The sequence below is a fragment of the Protopterus annectens genome, chromosome 9.part0 (genome assembly GCF_019279795.1).
Source record: "Protopterus annectens isolate FY-2018-M chromosome 9.part0, PAN1.0, whole genome shotgun sequence".
NCBI lineage: Eukaryota > Metazoa > Chordata > Ceratodontiformes > Protopteridae > Protopterus > Protopterus annectens.
In genome coordinates, this window is record NC_056743.1 from 1,112,910,593 (window position 1) to 1,112,932,016 (window position 21,424).

The 21,424-nt window shown below is 39.7% G+C and overlaps 1 protein-coding gene across 1 annotated transcript in view; it reads right to left on the bottom strand.

Moving 5' to 3' along the window:
• Positions 1–20,688, bottom strand: part of ITGA5 (integrin subunit alpha 5) — an 805,866-nt gene extending 785,178 nt beyond the window's left edge. Inside the window, exon 1 of the mRNA XM_044083969.1 lies at positions 20,101–20,688. Within this exon, the coding sequence (XP_043939904.1) occupies positions 20,101–20,306 (206 nt within the window). The 5' untranslated portion in view covers positions 20,307–20,688. The remainder of the gene's footprint in view (positions 1–20,100) is intronic.
• Positions 20,689–21,424: the final 736 nt, after the last annotated feature.

Sequence of the window (21,424 nt, forward strand, 5' to 3'; positions counted from 1 at the left end):
AGGAAGGGTATTAAAGGAACCTCCCCTTCTGGTCCCATTATGGTGCAGCTCTCCAATTTTCAGTTACAAAAGCAAGTCTCTGATAGGGATATCAGAAGCACTTCCATCCTATGGTATGGTATGGGTGGAATGCCTTAAAACATTTTGCTTTTGTTAAAGCTTAGTTTACAACCCTTAGAGAATTCTGTAACATCCATATGCCTTTTGTGATGCTTTCCCAGGGCTTTTTTTTTGTAGTAATAAGTGTGAAGATATGCGAAGGCTGCCAGCCTAGCTAGATAGAATTCTGTCATTTGTAAATATTAAAATAAGCCACAGGCTTGTTCTCTTAAATAAGAGAACTGTATGGGATGTTGAACTTCAAAAATATAACCACAATGCACTCTGCTGGAGGAAAGCTGACAAGTCATACATTGTATAATTGATTGATCTCAGAACTCCGATCCGAGATGTCTGGATGAAGGAATTCTTGCTATTGTTTTGAGACCAAAGTTAACTGAAAGAATTTGCATGTATAATGTCTTTTATTGCTGTAGCTCCCTGACCAAGTGCAAGATCAAAAGGGCTGCTAAAATCAGTTTCTCTTAGCCTGGGAACCAGAGATAAAATGATGCAAACTGAAATGAGTCAGTAGTACTGTTTTATCGAGATCTCTCTCTCTCTCTAGCACACACAGCGCACGCGAGACACACAGAGGGAGTGCGCGACCCAGCCAGAGGGAGATGCACAGAGAGAGCGTGCGACCCAGCGAGAGAGCCACAGAGCAAGAGCAAGAGAGAGGGCGAGAGCAACACAGAGGGTGAGCGAGAATTTTGCATTTGTCTTGAGAACATCCAACATCACCAGCACTGTCTTGCTCTATATGCAAGTTTATTTTGGAACTGTGCTTGCTCTTAGACATAGCTAGGAAATAGGAAAATTAGGCTAGTTGTTTTCTGTATTGAGGTCAAGAACTTTTCTACTGTATTTTAAGCACTTCTCTATGATCTCTGAAATCTTGACTAGCACTGGCTAGTAATTAGTATTGCCTTGTGTTCTTATTATTAAATATTTTAACCTTTCAACTGTGGTTATGTAGAAATAATTTAAGATCTAGACTACATTGCATGCATACAGTGATACTGTACTAAGCCACTCCAATAAGTGACTGTTCAGTTACACTTACCATTTGGATAATACTGCACAGTAATAACTGGACACATTTTAGTAAGGGCCTTATTAGTAGCCGATAGTTGTTAGTGGCAGTGATTTCTACCTTACAGCCTGGCAGAGAAGGGGGCATAGCTGAAAAGCCTGTGCCATCCTTCCCCAGGAGTGTGTATTTGTATACAACTCTTATCTCAAAAAAGTGTGGGTGTCAGCTACTTGGGCAGGGACATGAAGCACTTGTTGGACAGAGGGTGCTAGAGGTTTTAGCTTGACCACTAGGCTGAGATCTGGACCCTATAGCTGTGCCAGTGGGAAGTCTTATTGGGGATCTGGAGAGAAAGGGATAAACCAGCCCCAGACTGACTGTGATCTCTGTGTGCACTTAAGGGAAACTGTACTTTACTGTGTAGTTATCCTTTCCAATGTGGATGCCCCTTACACAGGGAGTACAATAGAGCTGTACTCGTGTGCCCTCTGTTAGGAGATGTAGCAACAGCCAGACATGTCTCCTGATCAATAGATGCATATTTGCTGCCTTAGCTACTGCAACCACCACATTACAATTTATATACTTTGAATGCTTACCCATATGACTGGCTGGGTCAAGTCCAATAATTTTGGCTTTAAAATTCCCCAACAGTATTACTTACTTCTGCCAATTAATGACTCTGAAGGCCAGAGCAGCACCATGTACACAGCACTCTTCTCCTTTTCATAGATGTGTATTTAGAGAGGCATGACATTTGACCTCTTCTCTGGACAATCAACACCATAGCTGGATCTACCCACAGGGTATCTGTAAAATAACTTGCAATGACTGATTCTGTAGAAATTATCAGTCTGGGGACTGAGTAACAGTTTCCTTAGAGGCTGCATCCTCCAGGAGATCCAAAAACTGATTGATTGCCACAGGTTTAGGTGATCCTGGGTGTATAAATGGGATAACAAAGAGAGTTACTAAGTGGTCTTACTGCAAGCATTCAAATGAGATTCCCTTTGGGAGTGAAGCAGAAGATATGAAATCATTCAAGTCTGTCTCATACATCACTGAATTCAGTATGTTATATCGGGGGTGGTTTTGAGGGAGGGGGGCCTTTGGAAAAGTAATCAAACCCTTTCCTACATGCTGGTGTAATCGTCTCTCTCTCTCTCTCTCTGGGGGGGAGGTTCCCCTCTCTCTTGGTCAAGGGGATTCCCCCACACAGATATGACCTGGAGTTGGCTGCAAATTCTGCAGTACCTGAAGAATTTTGTGCCAAGGAGATCCATTCATGGGGAAAAAAAATGTGAGAGGACCTACAATAGCAGGAGGCGGAGGCAAACGCAGGTGCAGGTTACCTTATCTTTGAGCTTCTAAGTCCTTGCGTAGGTCTGCAGCCTAGGAGGTCAGGATTCCTGGACCTCCCCATTGGCTGTAAGCATTCTTTCCCCTATAGATTCATGGGAACCCTGTGAGGAGCCATATAGTCTGAATTCCCCAAGCATAAGCATTCAGCCCAGTTAGCTGTTGATGTGCAGACTTGGCAGACTAAGAGGGGCTCTGACAGATCTTGGATTCCCAAGATGCAAATGCACCCCACTAGGACCACATCCTTCAGCTGGGCAGGGACAAATGCCAGTTACAGTCACACGTCCCTGACTGCATTTGCCATGTTAAGTTTTCTCTCTAAATGCTTCTAATTGGGGGGGGGGGGGTTGCATAAGGATAGGGATAACCTGAAGGATACTATGGCAGTATTAGACTAGGACTGGAGTCTCTACACAATATTGCAGGGTATACTCGCCCTTTGCAGTAAACCCTTGCCAGACCCTAGAACTCGTACTGCTCTGGACCCAAATAAAATGCACAAAATATGGTAGTCAGAGAGACTGAGATAAGTGTGACTACCTTCCTTCTTTGGATATATCCAAATCTAATTTTAGCATCTAGCTCTAATAAAGTTGCACAATATTAAACAATACTTGCAATCAATCAATAAATAAATAAGTGGCAAGAAAGATTTCTCCAATTGGTATCTCATCTCACTGAGCTGTGGAGCAACAAAGTACCAACCACGGGCACACAAGCAGTACATACACTGCAAGAAAATTCAGACTTTTATAAAGGGAATGCTGCATGGGTACCAAGGGGTTATGTTCACAGAGTCTGGAAGAGGAAAGGCGAGATCTCTGCGAAGGTGGCCTAGATATTAACTTAAAAAAAAAAAAAAAAAAAGTCTACAATGCAGAGTTTACTGCTACAGTTATCTATGCAAGAACATCATTGTGCGACATTAACGTCTGTTCAGTTTAGGACTGGAATCAACTTAGTGATGCTGAGGTTTCTTTTGAGAACCAAATAAAGTTACTGATGGTGCAGACTTCCAAGCACTGCTTTAATTAAATATTGTACTTGACCGATTGTCCGAATAGTCATCAATATGCAATACTCTGTGTGAGCCATCTTGGAGACTTCTATTAAAACTATTAAGGGCATAAATTGTAAAATGCTCAGCACTTGCTATTTAGTAGCTTCACAGCATGTAGAACAATATGGTAACACATACTCCTAAATAAAAAGGAGAAACTATACTTAAAAGATGTGAAACAAAATGCAAGCAATTTTTTAAATGTTTGCTTAGAAACTGCATTTAACTGAATATCTGCAACTGTGCGCCATTAGTTTTCCTTTTAATTTTGTAGCTAACTACATATTACAAACATTTATTAAAGTACTATACCTTAGAACGTATTCAACAATGGCTGACTAGTTGCTTTGCTGGCATTTATAAATCATTAGCAGAAACAGCTGTGGTAAAGTCTGAATATTCATGCAGCTGGCCGAATACAATTTCTTCATGTGTAAAATAATGACATCTGCCAAGTAAAGAAAAGTGGATCGGATGCCAAAAGTAGTAAGCCAAGATTACTCTTGCAAGCACATTTCTGCTGACAGCAGTCAAAAGACTGTGTGGGTAGCTGTAAGCACAAGTGCTCAATATTATAGAGGGCTTGTATTGTTAAAATAACTACATCCATGCAACCTGAATGGGAACTTGTGTCTTAAAAACACAAATACGTTACTTTCTTTTTGCTTGTCGTCAGAAATGGTGTGATCCAAGGATTCTTTTGGTAGCAGTAGTCAGCTCTGTGATTTGCAGAAGAGGTTCTGATGAACTGAAATGATCGAACTGTTCATCAGTTACTGTAGAATCCAAATGACTGGTTTACACTAATTTTAATCTTCATAATGTCCAAATGTCAAAGTAAAATGCTTTTAGTCCTGCAAGATTATCAGTAATAGCTGAGCACCATGAAGCATTCACACCTCCCCCCACCCACCACTGTGCCAATCTCTTATAGGTTCATAGGTTGGTACTAGGCTATCAGCCCTAGGGCCTATACAAGCCTAGCCATAACAATTCCCTGGCTATTTCTTCCCACATTATTTACTTTCCTGGACCCCTGTCTTAAGTTATTTTTAACAGGGAGACTGTAGATGGAAAACGAACTGTGTTCCACGTTGAGCCCACCACAGTGCAGTTCCACCCAATTTCATCTAGTCGGTTGCAACCTGCTTCTGAAGTCACCAGCTACCACTGGAGATTAATTTATGCTGGTAGTAGCACACCTGTGTGAAATATATCCACACTCTGGTGATAAAGTGCATCACCAACATCAAAACTCACAAAATAGTCCTGGCAAATTTAATACTATGCCCTTTCTGCCAAGATGGAACATACTATATTGGCTACGCGCTCTTTACCATCTGTGAAGGAAAAAACAGGAACATTGGTTTGACCCAAGTAAACACCACAATGGAAAATAAGAAATCCAGTGGTGCAATTACCAAGGGTGATGCAGGTCATTCTACATAACATCTTGGGGCAATACTGTGGGAAAGTGACCATGCAAACACAAGGACGCCAAGCAAATGTTACACTAGGGTCACTGCATGCAATGCATTTCTGCATAAAAACAAACCCTTTGGTACAGAATACATCATGCCTTGTGGAGCACTAACCAACTAAAATGGAATACATGGAGCATGCTGAATACATTCCCAAAAAATAATGACTAGATAAGCTCATCATACACCTTTGATGTCTAAGAGGTACTCGAGTGCGGTTATACACAGCTTTTAGTCATCAAGCTCTAGTTATGTACTCGTGTGCTCAGCAGCCCGTACAGATCAGTGGCAATAAGCTTAAAAAAAGTTTTGAAAGCTGTAAAATGTATTACTACCACACAAAACACAGACGGAATTACTATATTTAAATAGCTGTCAGTCTGTCTGAGGTGCACTTAACAAGCAAGAAATTTAAATGGCAAAAAACGTCCAAGCTGGGAGATGGTGGGAAGGAAAGATAGGAGGATGAAACTTTCCAGATCTGTCATAAGTATGTAAGCAATACGGTACTGCAGTTCCAAGCACACCCCCTAACAGACAAGGCCTGAAGTTGATTTCTTGGGCAAAATTTGTGAATGCCCAAGTAATAATGGTGCCAAAGGACGACCTTGATCAAGTGATAATATCCAGCTTAGGGCATGTTCAGTAACACTCGCATAGCCACTGCCCAAGATATACCCAAGGCCCGGGCAGAGCAAGCCCTAGGTGGAGCCATTGAGGCTGTGCGTGGTGTTTTTCATTAAAGAATTAAATGCAATTTGAAAGCCATTTTAGGATGTTACCTTGGACCCCAAATTCTTTGCTGAACAAACAGCTGAGAGTAGGTTCCAATTTCTCTAGTTTTCTGTTCAACACATCTGCACTACCTATGGATATCCATGCAGTGCTAAAGATATTATTCTTTTATTAGCATAACTTGTAAATACTAGAAGGTTAATGGTCAAATTTGTCAAAGATGCAACCTTAGACATAACAGACACTCAACACGCTTTTTATGGACACTAGTTATTGAGTAAGAGTTAAATGCTATAGTTTAAGTTTTCCTACCACCTTTTAATCTTCCATAAAACAAACCTGAGCGATAATCCTGCAACAGACTTAAAGGGGCAGTGTTAAAGTTTAACACGAAGTAAAGATTTCACACAGGAACAGGATCTTTAATGGGTGAACAAAGAGAACTGCCTTTGAGGAAAGTCTAAAGATCTTAGGCACAAGTGGTAATGAACTGGCATTTTGATGGAAACCTGAAGTGATCAAAGAATTTACTTTTTAAAAGTGAATTTACACCCAGACTATAATCTGAGATTTGGGACAACTATAAAAAATATCAAACCTTGGCTAGACCCTGAATATAAATGTTAAGTCCATTTATATTGTAAACTTTACTGGTGTTGGGCCTTCTAGCAAGAGTATCTTCTTGACATCAAGGGTCCTTGGGCATGTGGAGTGAAGGTGATATTAGCAGAGCTTGCAGGGTTGGTACAAGTAACAGTCTCATGGTTGACCTTGCACAGTGACCTCTCTCTAGAGGACAGTCTCTTGAGCAATGAGCCTTCTAGCACAGCTGAAGAGATCTGCAGAAAGGTCCTTCTTCCCAGAGGATAATGAGGGGAGGAACTTAGCATGGGAAATTCTCACAGGTGGGATTGAGAAAACCCTACTGGGTGTCTTGTTCCTCTGGGGAGCAGAATAAATACCAAACTCTAATATTCTTGTAGGCAAGCAAGCCACAAGACCTCCCTTCCATTCCCCAGTGTTGACAGCTTTGCTTCACACCAGTTTTTTTTTTTTATTTAAACTCCAAGGTTTCACAACTGGAACCATGGGCAATAAGGGAAAAAAAAACACGTTACGTCCTACTGACAGCTGAATAGTTAACTACATCTACAATTCAAAAGGAGTGCAAAATCCCCTACTCCCTTCCACAAATACTGCCAACACAAGTACTTGCTCATAATTATGTCCAACTGTACAAAAATGCCTTTTGCAAAACTGATTCCAGCTCACAATGGGCTTAATAGGGAACAAAATCGAATCACTTAAATGCAAAGGTCACCTCTCAGACACACCCACCCCCTTAAGAACCTCATCTGGACTCCCACTCTTCATCCTAAGGGCATAGGAAGCACAGACTGTACAGTGTGTAATAAATTCCCAGAAAAGTAAAGAACCACCAAGCACACACAACCCCAAAGAACTCTGGAGTCAAAGCTATCTACAGTAAGGTTGCAAGATCAGTTACCGTTTATGAAACTGAGGCTTCTACAGAAAGAAGGTTGGTGGTTACTAAATAACTTTCCTCTCAGCATCATCAGGGTTAAAAATAAAGTGAGCAGATTTTAGCAATGCAGGAGACCCTCTTAAAAAGCAGTTCTTAGGAGAGGTGGAAAGTCCGACAGAGGAAAACAAAAATAAGCTGCCTAAATAAAATATATGATTCAAGCCCACGTGATGCACCCATTTCCCAATTCGCCAAATTCTCTATACTTTGGGTCCCACAGAGTTAGATAAAACTACATACAGAATTAGGCAGCTCTCAAACAAAGGCTTCAATTTGAGTCTGATAACAAACATACCCACATTCTACATTATGTGTTGCCATTAAACAATGACATTAGTCAATGCCTAGCATACTACAGGAAAGAAGCCTATGCTAGTCAAGAGGCCATAGCCGACTTCTCCCCCATTTCAGATTTCTAGAGGAGAGGAGAGAGCTACATTTTTGTTTTGCCAATTGTGGTGGCATTTCTAAACTAAGGTCATCAAGTTTGACCAGGAGAGCTCGTTCAGTGGTGGAAAAAGATGGTTGAACACTATGAAAAATATAAAACATGTACAATGTCAAAACACAATGTTACATGGGGAATGCTTTCTTTTGATCAACAAGAACCCTAATTTCACTCATTTTACCCCTTTCTATATTAGGGGTACAACTCAACATTTTTAAACAATTCCACTGACCAGGGTTGGGATAAGTCACACCACTTCGAGCTGAAGAATTCTAAAGATTTACTCCTGTCACGAAAGGAGATACTGCCAGCCCATTCATATGTTTTTATTACAAATATATTAGAACTGTATGTTATGTATCTATCAAACTGCTGGTATAGAAGTGTGTGTTGAAAAGGGTTTGTAAAGTACTGCGCTTAAAAATGTAAGCACAATGTACCCTACTGGATTAGAACAGAAATGTACCTGTACTAATTTTAACTGTTTAGGATGTATATATTCTAACGATGGAAATGGAACACCACAGGTTAACTTCTGAAAAATAGCTGAAATTAAATTACTTTATGGCCATGTAATAAAAATGTTACCTTTCAGTTTCAGTGCAGTAACAGACAATGTCTAGAACTAGGAGTTTCACTGTATTGTCTTGGAAGTGTTTTTGTTTTAGGACTTCTAGGATCTGCCCTAGATCCAAGAAAAGCCTCATCTATGTATTTTCACAGGTAGATGCTAGATGCTAAATGCTACCAGCTGCATCAAATGGCTGTTTTTCACCTGGAACAGAGTCTGCTGACAAGAAGTGATGTCATCCTGCAAGCTATCCCAGCAGTAATATTTGAGATATTAATTTAAGAACTCTGAGAGACAGAGTAGTCTGTATTTTTCTTTGACAACAGCATCATCTGGAAGACCCACTGGCCACATCTGCCTTGCTTGTTCTGTAAGTAAGTTAACTAGGATATAGTAATTCTCTAAATATGGCCAGGAATATAGCAAAGCTTAAGTTAGTTGTTTTTCCTTTGAGACTGCCCTGCAATGCTGTTTTAAATATTTCCTGTGATTCTGAATTCTGATGTTACTGTGGATTATATATACAGAGTCTTTTCTTGTTCTTTTATTATTTATTAAATATATTTAAACCTTTCATCGTGTATGACATTTGTGAGACATAGTTAAAAGTTCTGAGAGTACTTGCATATTTATTTGGCGACACTGTGTGCCACTCCTAATAGCCTTGCTCTTGGTCAAACTACCATTTGTATTAAAACAGTAACGATACACAGCAAGATTGGATACCCTTTGTTAAGGGACTTATAGTAACTGATAAGGAGCTGGCTGGTGGCAGTGCTAACTGCCTTATAGTCCAGGCAGAAGGGGGCATAGCTGGTAAACTTGTGCTACCCTTTCAGAGGTGTGAGTCTGTATAAAAAACTTCAAAAAGTGTGCGTGTCAGGTACTTGGGCAGGGACATGAAGCACTGGTTGGACAGAGGGGGTACTGGAGGTCTTGGCTTGGTCACTCAAACTAAGATTTCAACTCTGTAGCTGTGCCAGTGGGGAGTCTTACTGAGGATCTGGAGAAAGAGGGAGAAACCAGCCCCGGACAGACTGCAGTTTGTGTGTGCCCTTAAGGGAAACTGCACTTAATGCAGGGAGCTGCATCTGGAAATACTGTTTGTAACTTGTCATCCTCCCAACGTATATTCCCCACTGGTACTAGTGGTGAGGATTCAGGCTTCTTGACTACTGCTCCAGTGGTGAGGCGTCACTACTCACTGCTGAAATTTAGGAAATGGGAGTTTTTTTTTTTTTTTTTTTTTTTTTTTTTAAACCTGGGACATTTAGAAAATCATTGAATAATGTCAAAGGATTACACAAATTTGGAAGTTATTACTAATAGGCAATGAAAGGCAGGAATGCAGTATAGATAGACGTGTGAAAGAAAGGACAAGTCTATGTAGAAGGCAAGGAGGATCTAAACAAGCAGTAATATGGTTGAAAGTCCTGTGACAGCCGAAATCTTATTAAAATGCACACACCCACTTCTGATTGGCTGAATAAAAAGGTTCAGAGACAAAAATACAAGGCCAACTAGCTTAGGCAACTCACCGAAGTGGGGTAGGAAGGACCCGTATATGTACCTCCACACTTGTGTGTAGGCCCAACCCAATATAATTTTCTCTCTTAATAAACAACTTCTCACTTTTAAAAAGAGGAGGTGCCCAAGAACTGGAAACTGTGGCTCTAGGAAATCTAGTTTATTCCCGACTGCAATGAATACCCCAGAAGCTTAAAGTGGGTAAAGGGCAAGTAATGCCAGTGAAGGATTAATATTTCATGCACTGTAAAGAAAGGAAGACCGACACTGCCATATGTACGACTCATTTGTCTTTCGTAGTCCTCACAGATGCTTTAATGCTTCTATTACTGGATTACAGAAGCTGAGCTGAAGAATTAATTTAGTTTTGAATAAAAGGTTCTACACTTTCCAAGAGCCTTCTAATATCCACAGTACTCCACAGTACTTAAAGCCCATCATATAAATTTTGTATAGATTCCACCATAAAAATGGAACCCATTACTCTGGGGTGTCATGCCTTCAGAGTGGAATACGACAAGTCTTCCCATAAAGAATCTGTTTCCAGTTGGGAACATGCTTACAGCCTCACAGGACATTTGTTAGCAACTTGCTACCATAATCCCCCTTCTTACACAGTCAGAACTCCCACACTTTCTTGCTCCTGATGTTCACCCTTAGCACCTTTCTTCCAAAGATTCTGAACCCAAAACAGAACAAACACTAAACCCTCATGGAGGCTTAACCAGTTAAATGCTAATTTGCTCACACTCACCACCACCAAACACTCCAGACCACTTAAATTACTGTCTTAGTAATCTCCAAATATCCAGAAATGTTGGGCATCTCATAGCAGGTGTTTTAGATCCTTCCCCTCCTCCAATTACTTGCAATGCTAAGGCACCAATAGTTTACGAGGCAATTACAGCATGGCTTCATTCCCCAGGACAGATTCTACTCCTAGGACTTAACTGGAATATTCTTCATGTACCTACATACATCTTTGACACAGCTACGAATATGTAAAGTCATCACAGGCCTGGACACCACCCTTAACCAATGTTTCACCGAGTAGCAAACGTGTAAGCAAATGTCACAAATATTACAGGCTGTTACACCTCTGGCATTAGTCTTTTGGGGCCCCTATTATTTCACCTTTTCTTGTCTTAAGATTGACCTTAGGCTTTTTTTTTTTTTTTATATAAACACGAATATGCTGACCCATCTTCCGTACAAATGCAGCCCTGATTATTTTTTTTCCAGACCAACGTTAAAGACCTCCTGCTATACTCCTCCACTAAAGCAACTACCCAATGTAACATAGCAGAACTGATGTTTTAAAAAGACAATGCTACCTTTCTTCCCCTGAAAGAAACTCTTGTCTCAAGATCCAACCAATGAAGGTCCAGGAGCTACCAATACCTTGTGCCCTCTTTTCACTACCACTAATTAGGCAACCAAATGCATACTAGAGGAGAAAGGCCAGCATATACTTAATAAAAGGGCATTCTTCTGTAAGTTAGAGGTACTACGAAGTAGCAAGGTTCATTTAAGCACCCTGATAATTGCCTCCCCAGACCACACAGCTGTGAAGACAAGCATCTGGATAGACAGATGAAAAGATTAATAAAATTCACAATACCCATGGGAAAGCTTTACTCCTCTTTATTACGTTGCTATCAAAACATAAAAGAATTGCAGTTCCCAATTTAAAATATTTCATATTTAAATTCTGCTTTCCAGCTATGATCTTGAAAATGGTCATTTCATTACATAATTTTGAAAAATGTGTTTTATTTTTAGGATGTACTCATTTTGCAAAATGTGTTTTGTTATGTTTACTATGTATTCAGTTGTATACTGTCAATTTTGTGACAAAATTCAGTTAACTTCAAACACAGGAGTATAAGACTGGGGAAACTCCAATTAATGGATCTTTTGAGAAGGTATATAGTGGGGAATATTGCTAGACAGACTGATTAGCAAATTTATTACAGCACTGCTATAACTTGCTTAGTATGGTAGTGTTAATGGCTAATGTGTGTGGATGCATTAAAAAAAGGTTTGGAAGCATGCAGACAAAAGCAGTGGTTAGATTAGCTTTTTGGCTTGGGAATAGCCTGGCACAATAAAGATGCAGCTTTTAATGAGTTTTGTTAATACTACGGATATACCTATATTCAGCTTCAGATGCTCATCAGTACCACTACTAAGCTGTTTGGAGTGCAGACTATTTCAATCCAGATATTTTGTGAGGAATTTATATCAAAGCTTTCTCTACTATTAGCCAGCAACTTCAGTGTGCCTACTGTGTGTGTGTCAGTGGAAGAGAACAGAATAGTTTAGAGTACTGCAGGTGAGGAGGCAGGACAAATGGCAGCACATATTGGACAATTACTGAACAGTAACCGGAACATGGCTACTGGTCAAAGATGATAAACAGAAGTAGGGACAGTATGGAACACCAGTAGATTTAAGTATTCAGAAAATGCATCATGCCATTTTAAACAGCAGTTCTGGTCAGGTAACTGCTGAACCACGTTAATGTATTCGGTTTTGATAAGTTTTGAACAGGACATTTCAACTATGTTTGACATGTCTAGGCATATGGATGAATCTATTTGTCCTTCATTTCTTTTCTGGTGAATAGGATCTAAGAAAAAAAAAAAAAAAAAAGAAGGAGAGACATTGTCTGTACTTAGGTTAGGGAAAAAGCCATGAAGAGTAGGGGGTAGAAATTTGTTATTCTGGATGTAAATTCAAGACTTGAGATTTGACATCTTTTCAAGCACTTTAGATAAAGGCAGGATACGGCAAGCTGATTTGCTACATTTGTGTAAAAGCAAGAGGAACGTTTTCTTCCATAAATAATGGGTCATTGGATTCCATGATAGATGTGTTGATTAGAACAGAAACTGGAAAAGTTAATAGGCTTGGTCTGCTATCTTTAAGCATTCTGCTGCTAGTGTTGTAGACTTTACAGATTCCACAACCAAATCATATAGGTTAAAAGGGACAACGTAGTTAAAAGGGACAACGTAGTGGATCAGGTTATGGATAAGAAAAAAAAAACTTTTTAGAAAGGAGATAACAGAAAAGTGGTTATTAAATTGAAAGGAAAATATGGCATCTTTTCCATGAGGTATCAGGACAGGCTGAGCAATCTTTTTCATGGGGAACAGTATTGGGTTGAGTCCACTAACCAGGTTTCAGAAGTTTGACAAGAAAGGATGGAGCAATGTGGGTTTCTAGAGTTGGATAGCAATTATTTTTTTTTTTTGTCGACATTAATGAAAGATTTGGATAAGTTGATCAGGTGCTTGTATATATGTTTTGGTACCTTTGTTACATTTTGTTTTGGTGCCTCATTTTCCAAGCTCTCTCTGATGTAGGATATTCTTTGCTGAGCGAGTAAGGCTAGGTGCTGGATTAATTTTCAATTTTTTCTGTTTAGGTGCAGTTTGAAAATTTAGGATAGAGGGGAGGATATTCTTGACAGCCTCATCAACTGAGAGGTACTTTACAGTGTTCCAATTAAACCGTGACAGTATGATTAAAGGTTTGAATAATGAAGTGTGTTAAATTTCTCTGTGTCATATGAAGTGATTTTATGACTGAGCGTTGATGAAAGGCATATGTGAACAAGTGGTCGCCGAGAGTGTCATATTGAATAACTCAGCCTAGGGCAGTACAAGAATAGATGACTGTATCAATTCAAAGGTAAAACATCTACTTGTAGCTAGTACGGAGGAGAGAAGTCATACGATTTCTGCTAGACAGTACCGCAAGTCCACATTTATATCCACTAGTCGAATGGTTTGCAGTGAGATGTGAGCAGAGGCCCAGTATAGGAGGTTTTCAATAGTGGAAGGGATGCTATTAGGAGTGATACAAGTGCCAATTAGGCAGAGAGATTTTGGTCGTTTAATCTTGAGGGAGACCAATAGTTCAGACTTAAAAAGGCTAGGAATTTCAAATGGAAAGATGTAATTGGGGTTGAGTGGATGACAAAAATATCTATGTTGCAAAAGGATAAGAAATCCAGAACCAGTTTTGTACCGTTAATAGTTATCCTTTACACCCAAGTCGCAAGTGATTCATTACTCAGTGGGGAAAGACTTCCAGCAGTTTTGCTGTACATGTGAATGAAAAACAAAAGTGAATTAAGCAATTAACACCACTTCCTGTTGACATCTCCATGTAGATGGGAGTGATTATTTCTATTCCTTTTAGACAAGTTAACCATACTACACTTGGACCTAGACCAGTTGACTAGTGGTGTGTAGCCTGAACGATAGGAGTGCACGGTTTGAATGAGTACAGATGCAAAAAGTAGAATGCACAGTATAACGGAAGGAAAAGGATGACACAGTCGCAAGGGTTGGAAAAGATGTGTGAAGACTAAAAAGAGTAGAATATAAAATCCTCTTTCTGCACACTAGGCTTCTAAACACTACATTATGGAATCAAATGTTACACAGTATTTTTAAAAAAAAAAAGTGCGTCCCCCCAAAAATGTACACAGTTAATGGTGAAATCTCTTGAGCTTGCAGTGAGCAAAAAGACTTCAGATTTTAGGACATTAAATTGCACAGCTGTCCTACACTGGTGTTCAAACAAATATGATCACCAGACAGCTTTATCAACTTACACACTTTTTGTACTGAACTAAAATTGAAATGGGGCCTTTTAATTCATGAAAACAAAATGTTCAGAGCAATTCCACTGCCTCAGTCTCTAGGAGGTGGGTGTAGTGGACATTATAGTTAATGACAAAGTAAGCTTTGGAGTGCTGTCATCCCATAGAGGTTTCATCTGCACAAGAGCTGTATGGAACTTTTCATCTTATTAACCATTTTTTTTTTAAACCTGGTAAGATTGCTTTGTCATCTGACGTTCTTCAGCTGAGACACGGACTGAGGATCAGAAAATAACACAATAAGAAAACGTCAAAACTGAATAGTGAGCAAACGATGGAATACAAAGCCAATATTCTGTAAGTGTACTTGGATATGCTCAAGTGGTAAACAGACTATACATTATTTAAATGGCGAGCACAACTAGAAAATAGAGTTTGAAGGAAGTAAAGTGAAGAGTATATTACACTGTACAGCTATGATGCAGAACCACAGTTGTCCTACCCCTTACTAGATAATAGAGGTCAGTTTTCTACCTCAATTTGTTTAAAGTAAAATTCATAAATAACTGCAAATTTCACAGGCATGTCCGTGGTTCAGTAGTTAGCAGCACACCTGCATCTGATGCTGGAAGATCAGAGGACTCTGGGTTCTATTTCCATCTTAGTTGATTGGACTAATCTTATGTTACTAACACTTTAGTGTGGCATGAGGGCATGCTGCAACGTGTCTAAATTACTAATTTAGAAAAAGAAAAAAAAAAAAAAAAAAAAAAAAAAAAAAAAAAACACACACCAACACAAAAAGGAACTCTTCCACTGTGGGCACTGCCACAAAACTGTGTAACAGCTGAGCCAACAACCATGGCAAACACTAATGTGGATAGTCATTGCCCAAATATCCAAATTGGTCTTCCCAACTTCATGTCCCTGGGGATTAGACAGACATTCCCACCACAACATTGTACATCTACATGCACATGTATATTCTGGAAATTAAAAGCTGCAGTTGTACATGGTGGAAGAATCCCATTTTGCAGAGATTCCCCTTTTACTCCACGATACTGCAACAGCCTTAGTACTGGCATTGTCAATGAAGATCCCCTTTTACAAAATCACTAATTGTGAAACAGCAAGATCCTACCCCCCCCCCCCGAGATGCCCAAGTAAAATGCAACACACACACACACAAAACTTCTCCGTTTACCAAAACTAACCTTATTTATCCTCTACTGAACTTTCTACAATGCAGAGTAACTGGATGAGGAAATAGAATTTCAGACCCTACCCCCAAAACATGTTATAGTCTTGGGCATTTTTTTTCATTATCAATATAGTGCAGGTTACCCCAAATCACACGCACACAGCCTTAGCATCACCCAAGTCACACACAATCTAAAGAAAGTCCTGCAACAATTTAAAGAAATCGGTCATCACACACACCTACCCCCCCCCCTCCACCAACTGTAGTCAGACTCCACACTTCCAAAAACGAAAATTTAAAATTTCCGACCATCACCGCCATCAGCTCCACTGTCTTCCTTAAACAGGCCCTTCCTCTCTGGGAAATGGTCAAAACCATCGCTTATTTATAGCAGGATGCAAGAATTAGAAGCCTATGCTATGCTTTACACAGGAGCTTTTGTGAGGGTCACACCCTGTTCCTTTCCATAATCACTCACCGCTATTATTGGCATAACAGGTCAGACAGACCTTCTGCACGGGGAGACAGATTACATACAACATGCTTTGCAAGTTTTCATACATGGTGTCCAGACAGAAGTTAGTGTACAACCAATACATTACAGATACAAACCTCTGTCACAGAACATTAGCAGGCACTGCCACTTACAGAGCAAGACACAGATGTGTCCAAGTCTAAATTTCGCACAGTGAATGAGTATTTGGGAGCAATGAGGGCTGAATCAGTGTCCCTTCTACCACAATATTTTTTTTTAAATCGAGGATGTGTTGGGTTAGCCTCACAGACTTTACTAAGTCACAGGGATGAGTAGTTCCTGGGCCATTTATTGAATATGACTAACCACAGAACAATGGCACAACATCAGCAAATCTTCAGATATTCCAATTAATACAGGACACATGCACGTGGGTAGATATGGACAACAGCAAGTCTGCTCAACTGTTTGGGTCAAAATGCTCATTAGAATCGCAGCGCATAATGAATGCAAACTGCTTCACACTTAAAATGCTGATGACCTAAGCAGTCACAAAACTATTTCTGCAAGTAATAACTCAGGAATTCCCATTTTAAAACAGATGACTTCCTGATACAGGGTCTATATGAAGCTTAAAAAAATGTAAATCAGCAGAACTAGCAAGGAAACATATGCATTTTAAAGGAGTATGTTTAGTGGTAAAGTATATTAAGGTATCCATAACAAAACACTCACATTTTTTATCAGTTTGCAGTTAGCATAGTCATATCAGCTGATCTCACTCAGGGCTCCAAAATAAGAGAATCTCTTTCATAAAATACAAAGGTTTGAAAAAGGGAATAATCAATAACAGCCCCTGTATCAAAGACAAAACTACAGCCCATTGTGTAAAAGCAGTCAGTTTTCAATGGGATCTTTTATAAGATAATGAATCTACTACCAAGATGGGTATTTTTTTCCAATTCACAAGTATGCAGAAACTAAGCAGAGCATGAATCATTTTGTACCCCTTTAATTGTGTGTGTGTGTGGGGGGGGGGGGGGGGGTCATCATATCACACTTTCCCTTGACTAAACAGCATTCGTCAAGCCATAAGTAAGTGTTCGAATATCTTTAAAAATAAAATCCCTACAAAATGTACACGACTCAAACGCACTCCCACTCTAAGACACTATGCCAAGATTCAAACAACCTCTCATTTACCATTTAGCCCACAAGTACTAACACCCCCAACATACTTGGTTTTTAATCTTTATCCTCTACATTTACTGCACATACGTGCACACCATCTACTGCAGAATTTAAATTAGTGCCTGCATGAAAAAAAAAGCTCCAAATCCAACTCCCCAATACTGAACAGAAAGGTGTGAACAGTTACCTGGGCCAAGAAGAATACAAGAATCTTAAGAGAATTTCCATAATGAGCTGCTGTACAGCAATGTCTTTTTATAGCTGGACATTTTACTTTACCCAAATTATTTGACTACCATTTACTCTGTTAACCATAAAAATTCAAGACAGGTTCACATTTCGGCTACAGGATTCAAACCTACAGAAATACAGCCAGCAAAGGGGACATCTTAACCTTTCTAAACCAAGAGCCTTGTTGTACACAAGAGCACTATTCACTTTCCAGAACATATTTCATCCTACCAATGGTGACACAGGAGGGAAAACCAGTCCCAGCAGTCAGTGAACATAAAGACAGAACCAGCATCGCACAAATCCACGGACAATTTGGAGATGTGCCAGTTCACACATGATTATTCTCCCACGTATCAGAAAAATGCCAGAGAACACCCCAGCCAGGAACCTCACCTGACAGCAAAACAATGGCAGGTAGCAGAACTGCCCAGATTTTTTTTTTGTTAAATATATACAAGTGCCTTTATTAATCCAACCGTGATCCCCATTGCGCATTTTTTTAAACAAAAAAGATCAGATCCTTGCAGTGTCTGAAATACACACATACACTTTAATTTATAAAGCATAATTAACGTACTTTTTGTACGACAACAGCACTTGAGATAGTCACTGGGATCAGGTCAGTCTCATTTTCCTGCACCCAGCCCCCTGGTGTTATAACTGTTCTATAGCCAGTGTATCAATAATACAGCTTTTCTTTCCCACAGGTCTGCAAGGCATTAGGGAAGTCAGACTTATGAAACAGTATACAGGCAGGCTATAAATTATTCCCATTCACAGACTAACTGGAAGACCACCAGCAAGTTTTAAATGCTCAAACACTATTTCGACTACTACTTTGCTCTGGCAATGATGCCACAGCTCACATAAGAGCTAAATGTGCTTTTGCACAAATAGACCTGCACCCCCCCCCCCCAACTAGTGACAAGCATATCTCTCAACTGTACAGCTTTTCAGAGAATGTCCAGATGTTTGTCTCATATTTTTAGTCCATTTTTCATAAAATAGTGGGGGGGGGGGGTGGCAAATTAGTGGCAAATCATTAAAGACTTAAGTTGGAAAATAATGACAGACATTTGAGTTTCAAACTTCATACCCTTCAGAAAGTTCGTGATAATGCAAAACCTGTTGTTCTACCAACTTTCTAAGTTTGTAAGAGCAATATTTAAAAATTGTTCCTATTTTTGGGCCTTTGCCCCACTTATTTACAGCTTTGCCCAGATTTCTTGCTCCAAGAGGTTGAGAGGTATGGTGATGAGATAAAGGTTTAATTTTAAAAATACCACCACTTCCACTTTCCTCCCTGACATTGCTTCTTGGAACACGAACAAGGGAAGGAGATAACCAGGAATAGAGGACAAACCAGGAGACACTCTGACCTTCAGAGATCTCATACCCACAGTCAATAAGCTACAGAACAGCTACACTAAAAATGTCTCAAAAGCAGACAAATCAGACTTCAGCATTGGGCCCTGAAATAAGTTTTAAAGCATCCTTCATCAATGGGTTTATACTAAAACATCCACAAAACTTTTAAAGAAGAATTTTCTGTCAATCAGGAAATGCACACACTGACTTCATTCAAAAGGAAAGCATTCTTCCTTGAGCAGACATAAGAACTGTAACACAGATCAAGAAATGCATACACTGCAGTAATCCAGAAGAAAAAAAGTCTTGGGATAACTATAATAGAAATTTCACTTTTAAAACAGCATAAAATGCCTTACAGAGTATTAAAAGGAAGTCCGAGAGCTTTATCTGGCTTCAAAAAATCCTCCTTTGCTCTTTCACTAATATGAAGTTAGGTGAAGGAAACTACATGGCTTTAGTACAAAAAACAGTTAAGTAATGCAAACCAGATTCACCATCACCGAGTCAATGTGAAAGTACTAGCCCACAAACTGGTTAAACAATTAAAATAACTTTGCAAAGCTAAACAGAGTGGCAGCATCAAAGCTGTGTGAACCATTTAAAATTTAAGAAAAAAATAATGCAAGGAAGAGACTACCCCTCCAAAGTTTCTATACACTACTCTTCGCGGAACAGTACTTCTCAACTTAAGGAACTGTTAACTTCCCCGCCCAAACACCAATATTTAGTCCATTTCAGAGACCTGTATCAGCTCAAAGGGCGAAGGGGCGAACATTTTGACAGCAACTTGCCAGCTTGTTGTAAAGCTGGAAAAAAACGTTTCCCTCCACACTTAAATACCACAAACAGCTGGGGGGAGAATCAACATTACGAATCCCAGATGTTACAGAGATTTCAGAGGGTTGCTAATAAAGAGACTTAAAGGGGACGTAAACTCCCCGACCATAACGTGGAATCCAAAGTACTTTCGGTTTATATTTTATTCTGATTCTCGGACAATCCAAGTCTCGTGGAGAAGACCTGCCAAGAGCCACACAGTTACAGGACACCCAATGCCGATACAGAACTGTAGCATAATGACAAAGAGACTACCCCACAACCTCTTCACACACACATACAACAGTCAGGTTAAACTAGCTACTCACCCTACATGACCAGGTAGGTAAAAGTCCACCGAATAACCAAAGAATGAGTCCGGAGAACCCCGAAAATGGGTAGGATTATCCACGTCCAAATTAAACCCGTCCGAAAATGGAACTACCAGTACCAGGGCCATAGACACAAACGATTTCCATAACAGAACCAGAGTCCGGTGGGCAGTTTTTTGGCTACAACAGGTGATTCTAGCCATGACTCGAACTGTATTATATTATCCAGTGGACAGAAAAAGAAAAATACAGCTTTCAGATATTGAAATGACAATAAACACACACAACGAAAGCTTTCTGCTTTTAGAAACAACTTGTATTTGTTCCCTTTCTAAACAAGAACTGCTCCGCTCTTTCTCTTCAATAATACAGCCCACTTTAGGTTCTTCTGTGCTTAAAATGTGAAGATCTGACTCAGAGAAGTGAACTCATGATGGGAGGGGTTTGTTGGCTGTAATTCACAAAACTCGTTGCAAGTAAGAAAAGAGTCGGCCCCTTACTCCAATTTGTGCTAATAAACTGGGCAGTTTAGGGGTGGGAGCAGTACTAAGTAACAATTATTTCATTTTAAAGCCGTACTGTACATGAAAAGTACAATCCTTGCTAGATGCGGCATAAAAACGTCCCCTAGATTCTCTTATATTACTGCCTGAGTAAAGCAAATTAGTTACACGACACCTAAAATGTTAATAAGACTACAGCAAATGGGTTTTTGCCAAGGCCCTCCCCTCTTGCCCTTAAAGCACATTTTCCTCATTTGGTTTCTTAGGTAGGGACTGGAATTAAGTCGATTTCTTACGTTTGGATCACTGGGTGGCCCTACTACTATGGTCCAGCCCGGTTCCCTCTGCAACCCAAGGAATTAAAAGTCCTGGTACGGCAAACATCAACATTCTATCAGTTTCAGAGGTAATGTATGGTGAAGTGTAGTCAGATGGATAGTGTGCAAGAACTTCGCTCAGAATGAAACATATTCAGCAGTTGTAATAAAGAGACTCAAAATGCTGGATACTGGTGAGCACATTCTGTATTTACATCTATTAAGGGGTCTACACGTGCTGTTAACCATCGCCCATTGGGATTATAATATCGATTATACAAGCATACATTCTAGGGAGCCAACACTGACAGGACTACGCAGGTTCGAAACTATCCTCACGGCATTGTTTCTTACTAAACAGTTTTTGTAACTGGAGTCAAGTTAAACACCAATATATCTTAACCTCAAATCTGGACAAAACCATAAATAAAACTGGGACAAAGGCTCAAAAACGAGGGCAATTTTTAAATATTGCTCTTACAAACTTAGAAAGTTGATAGA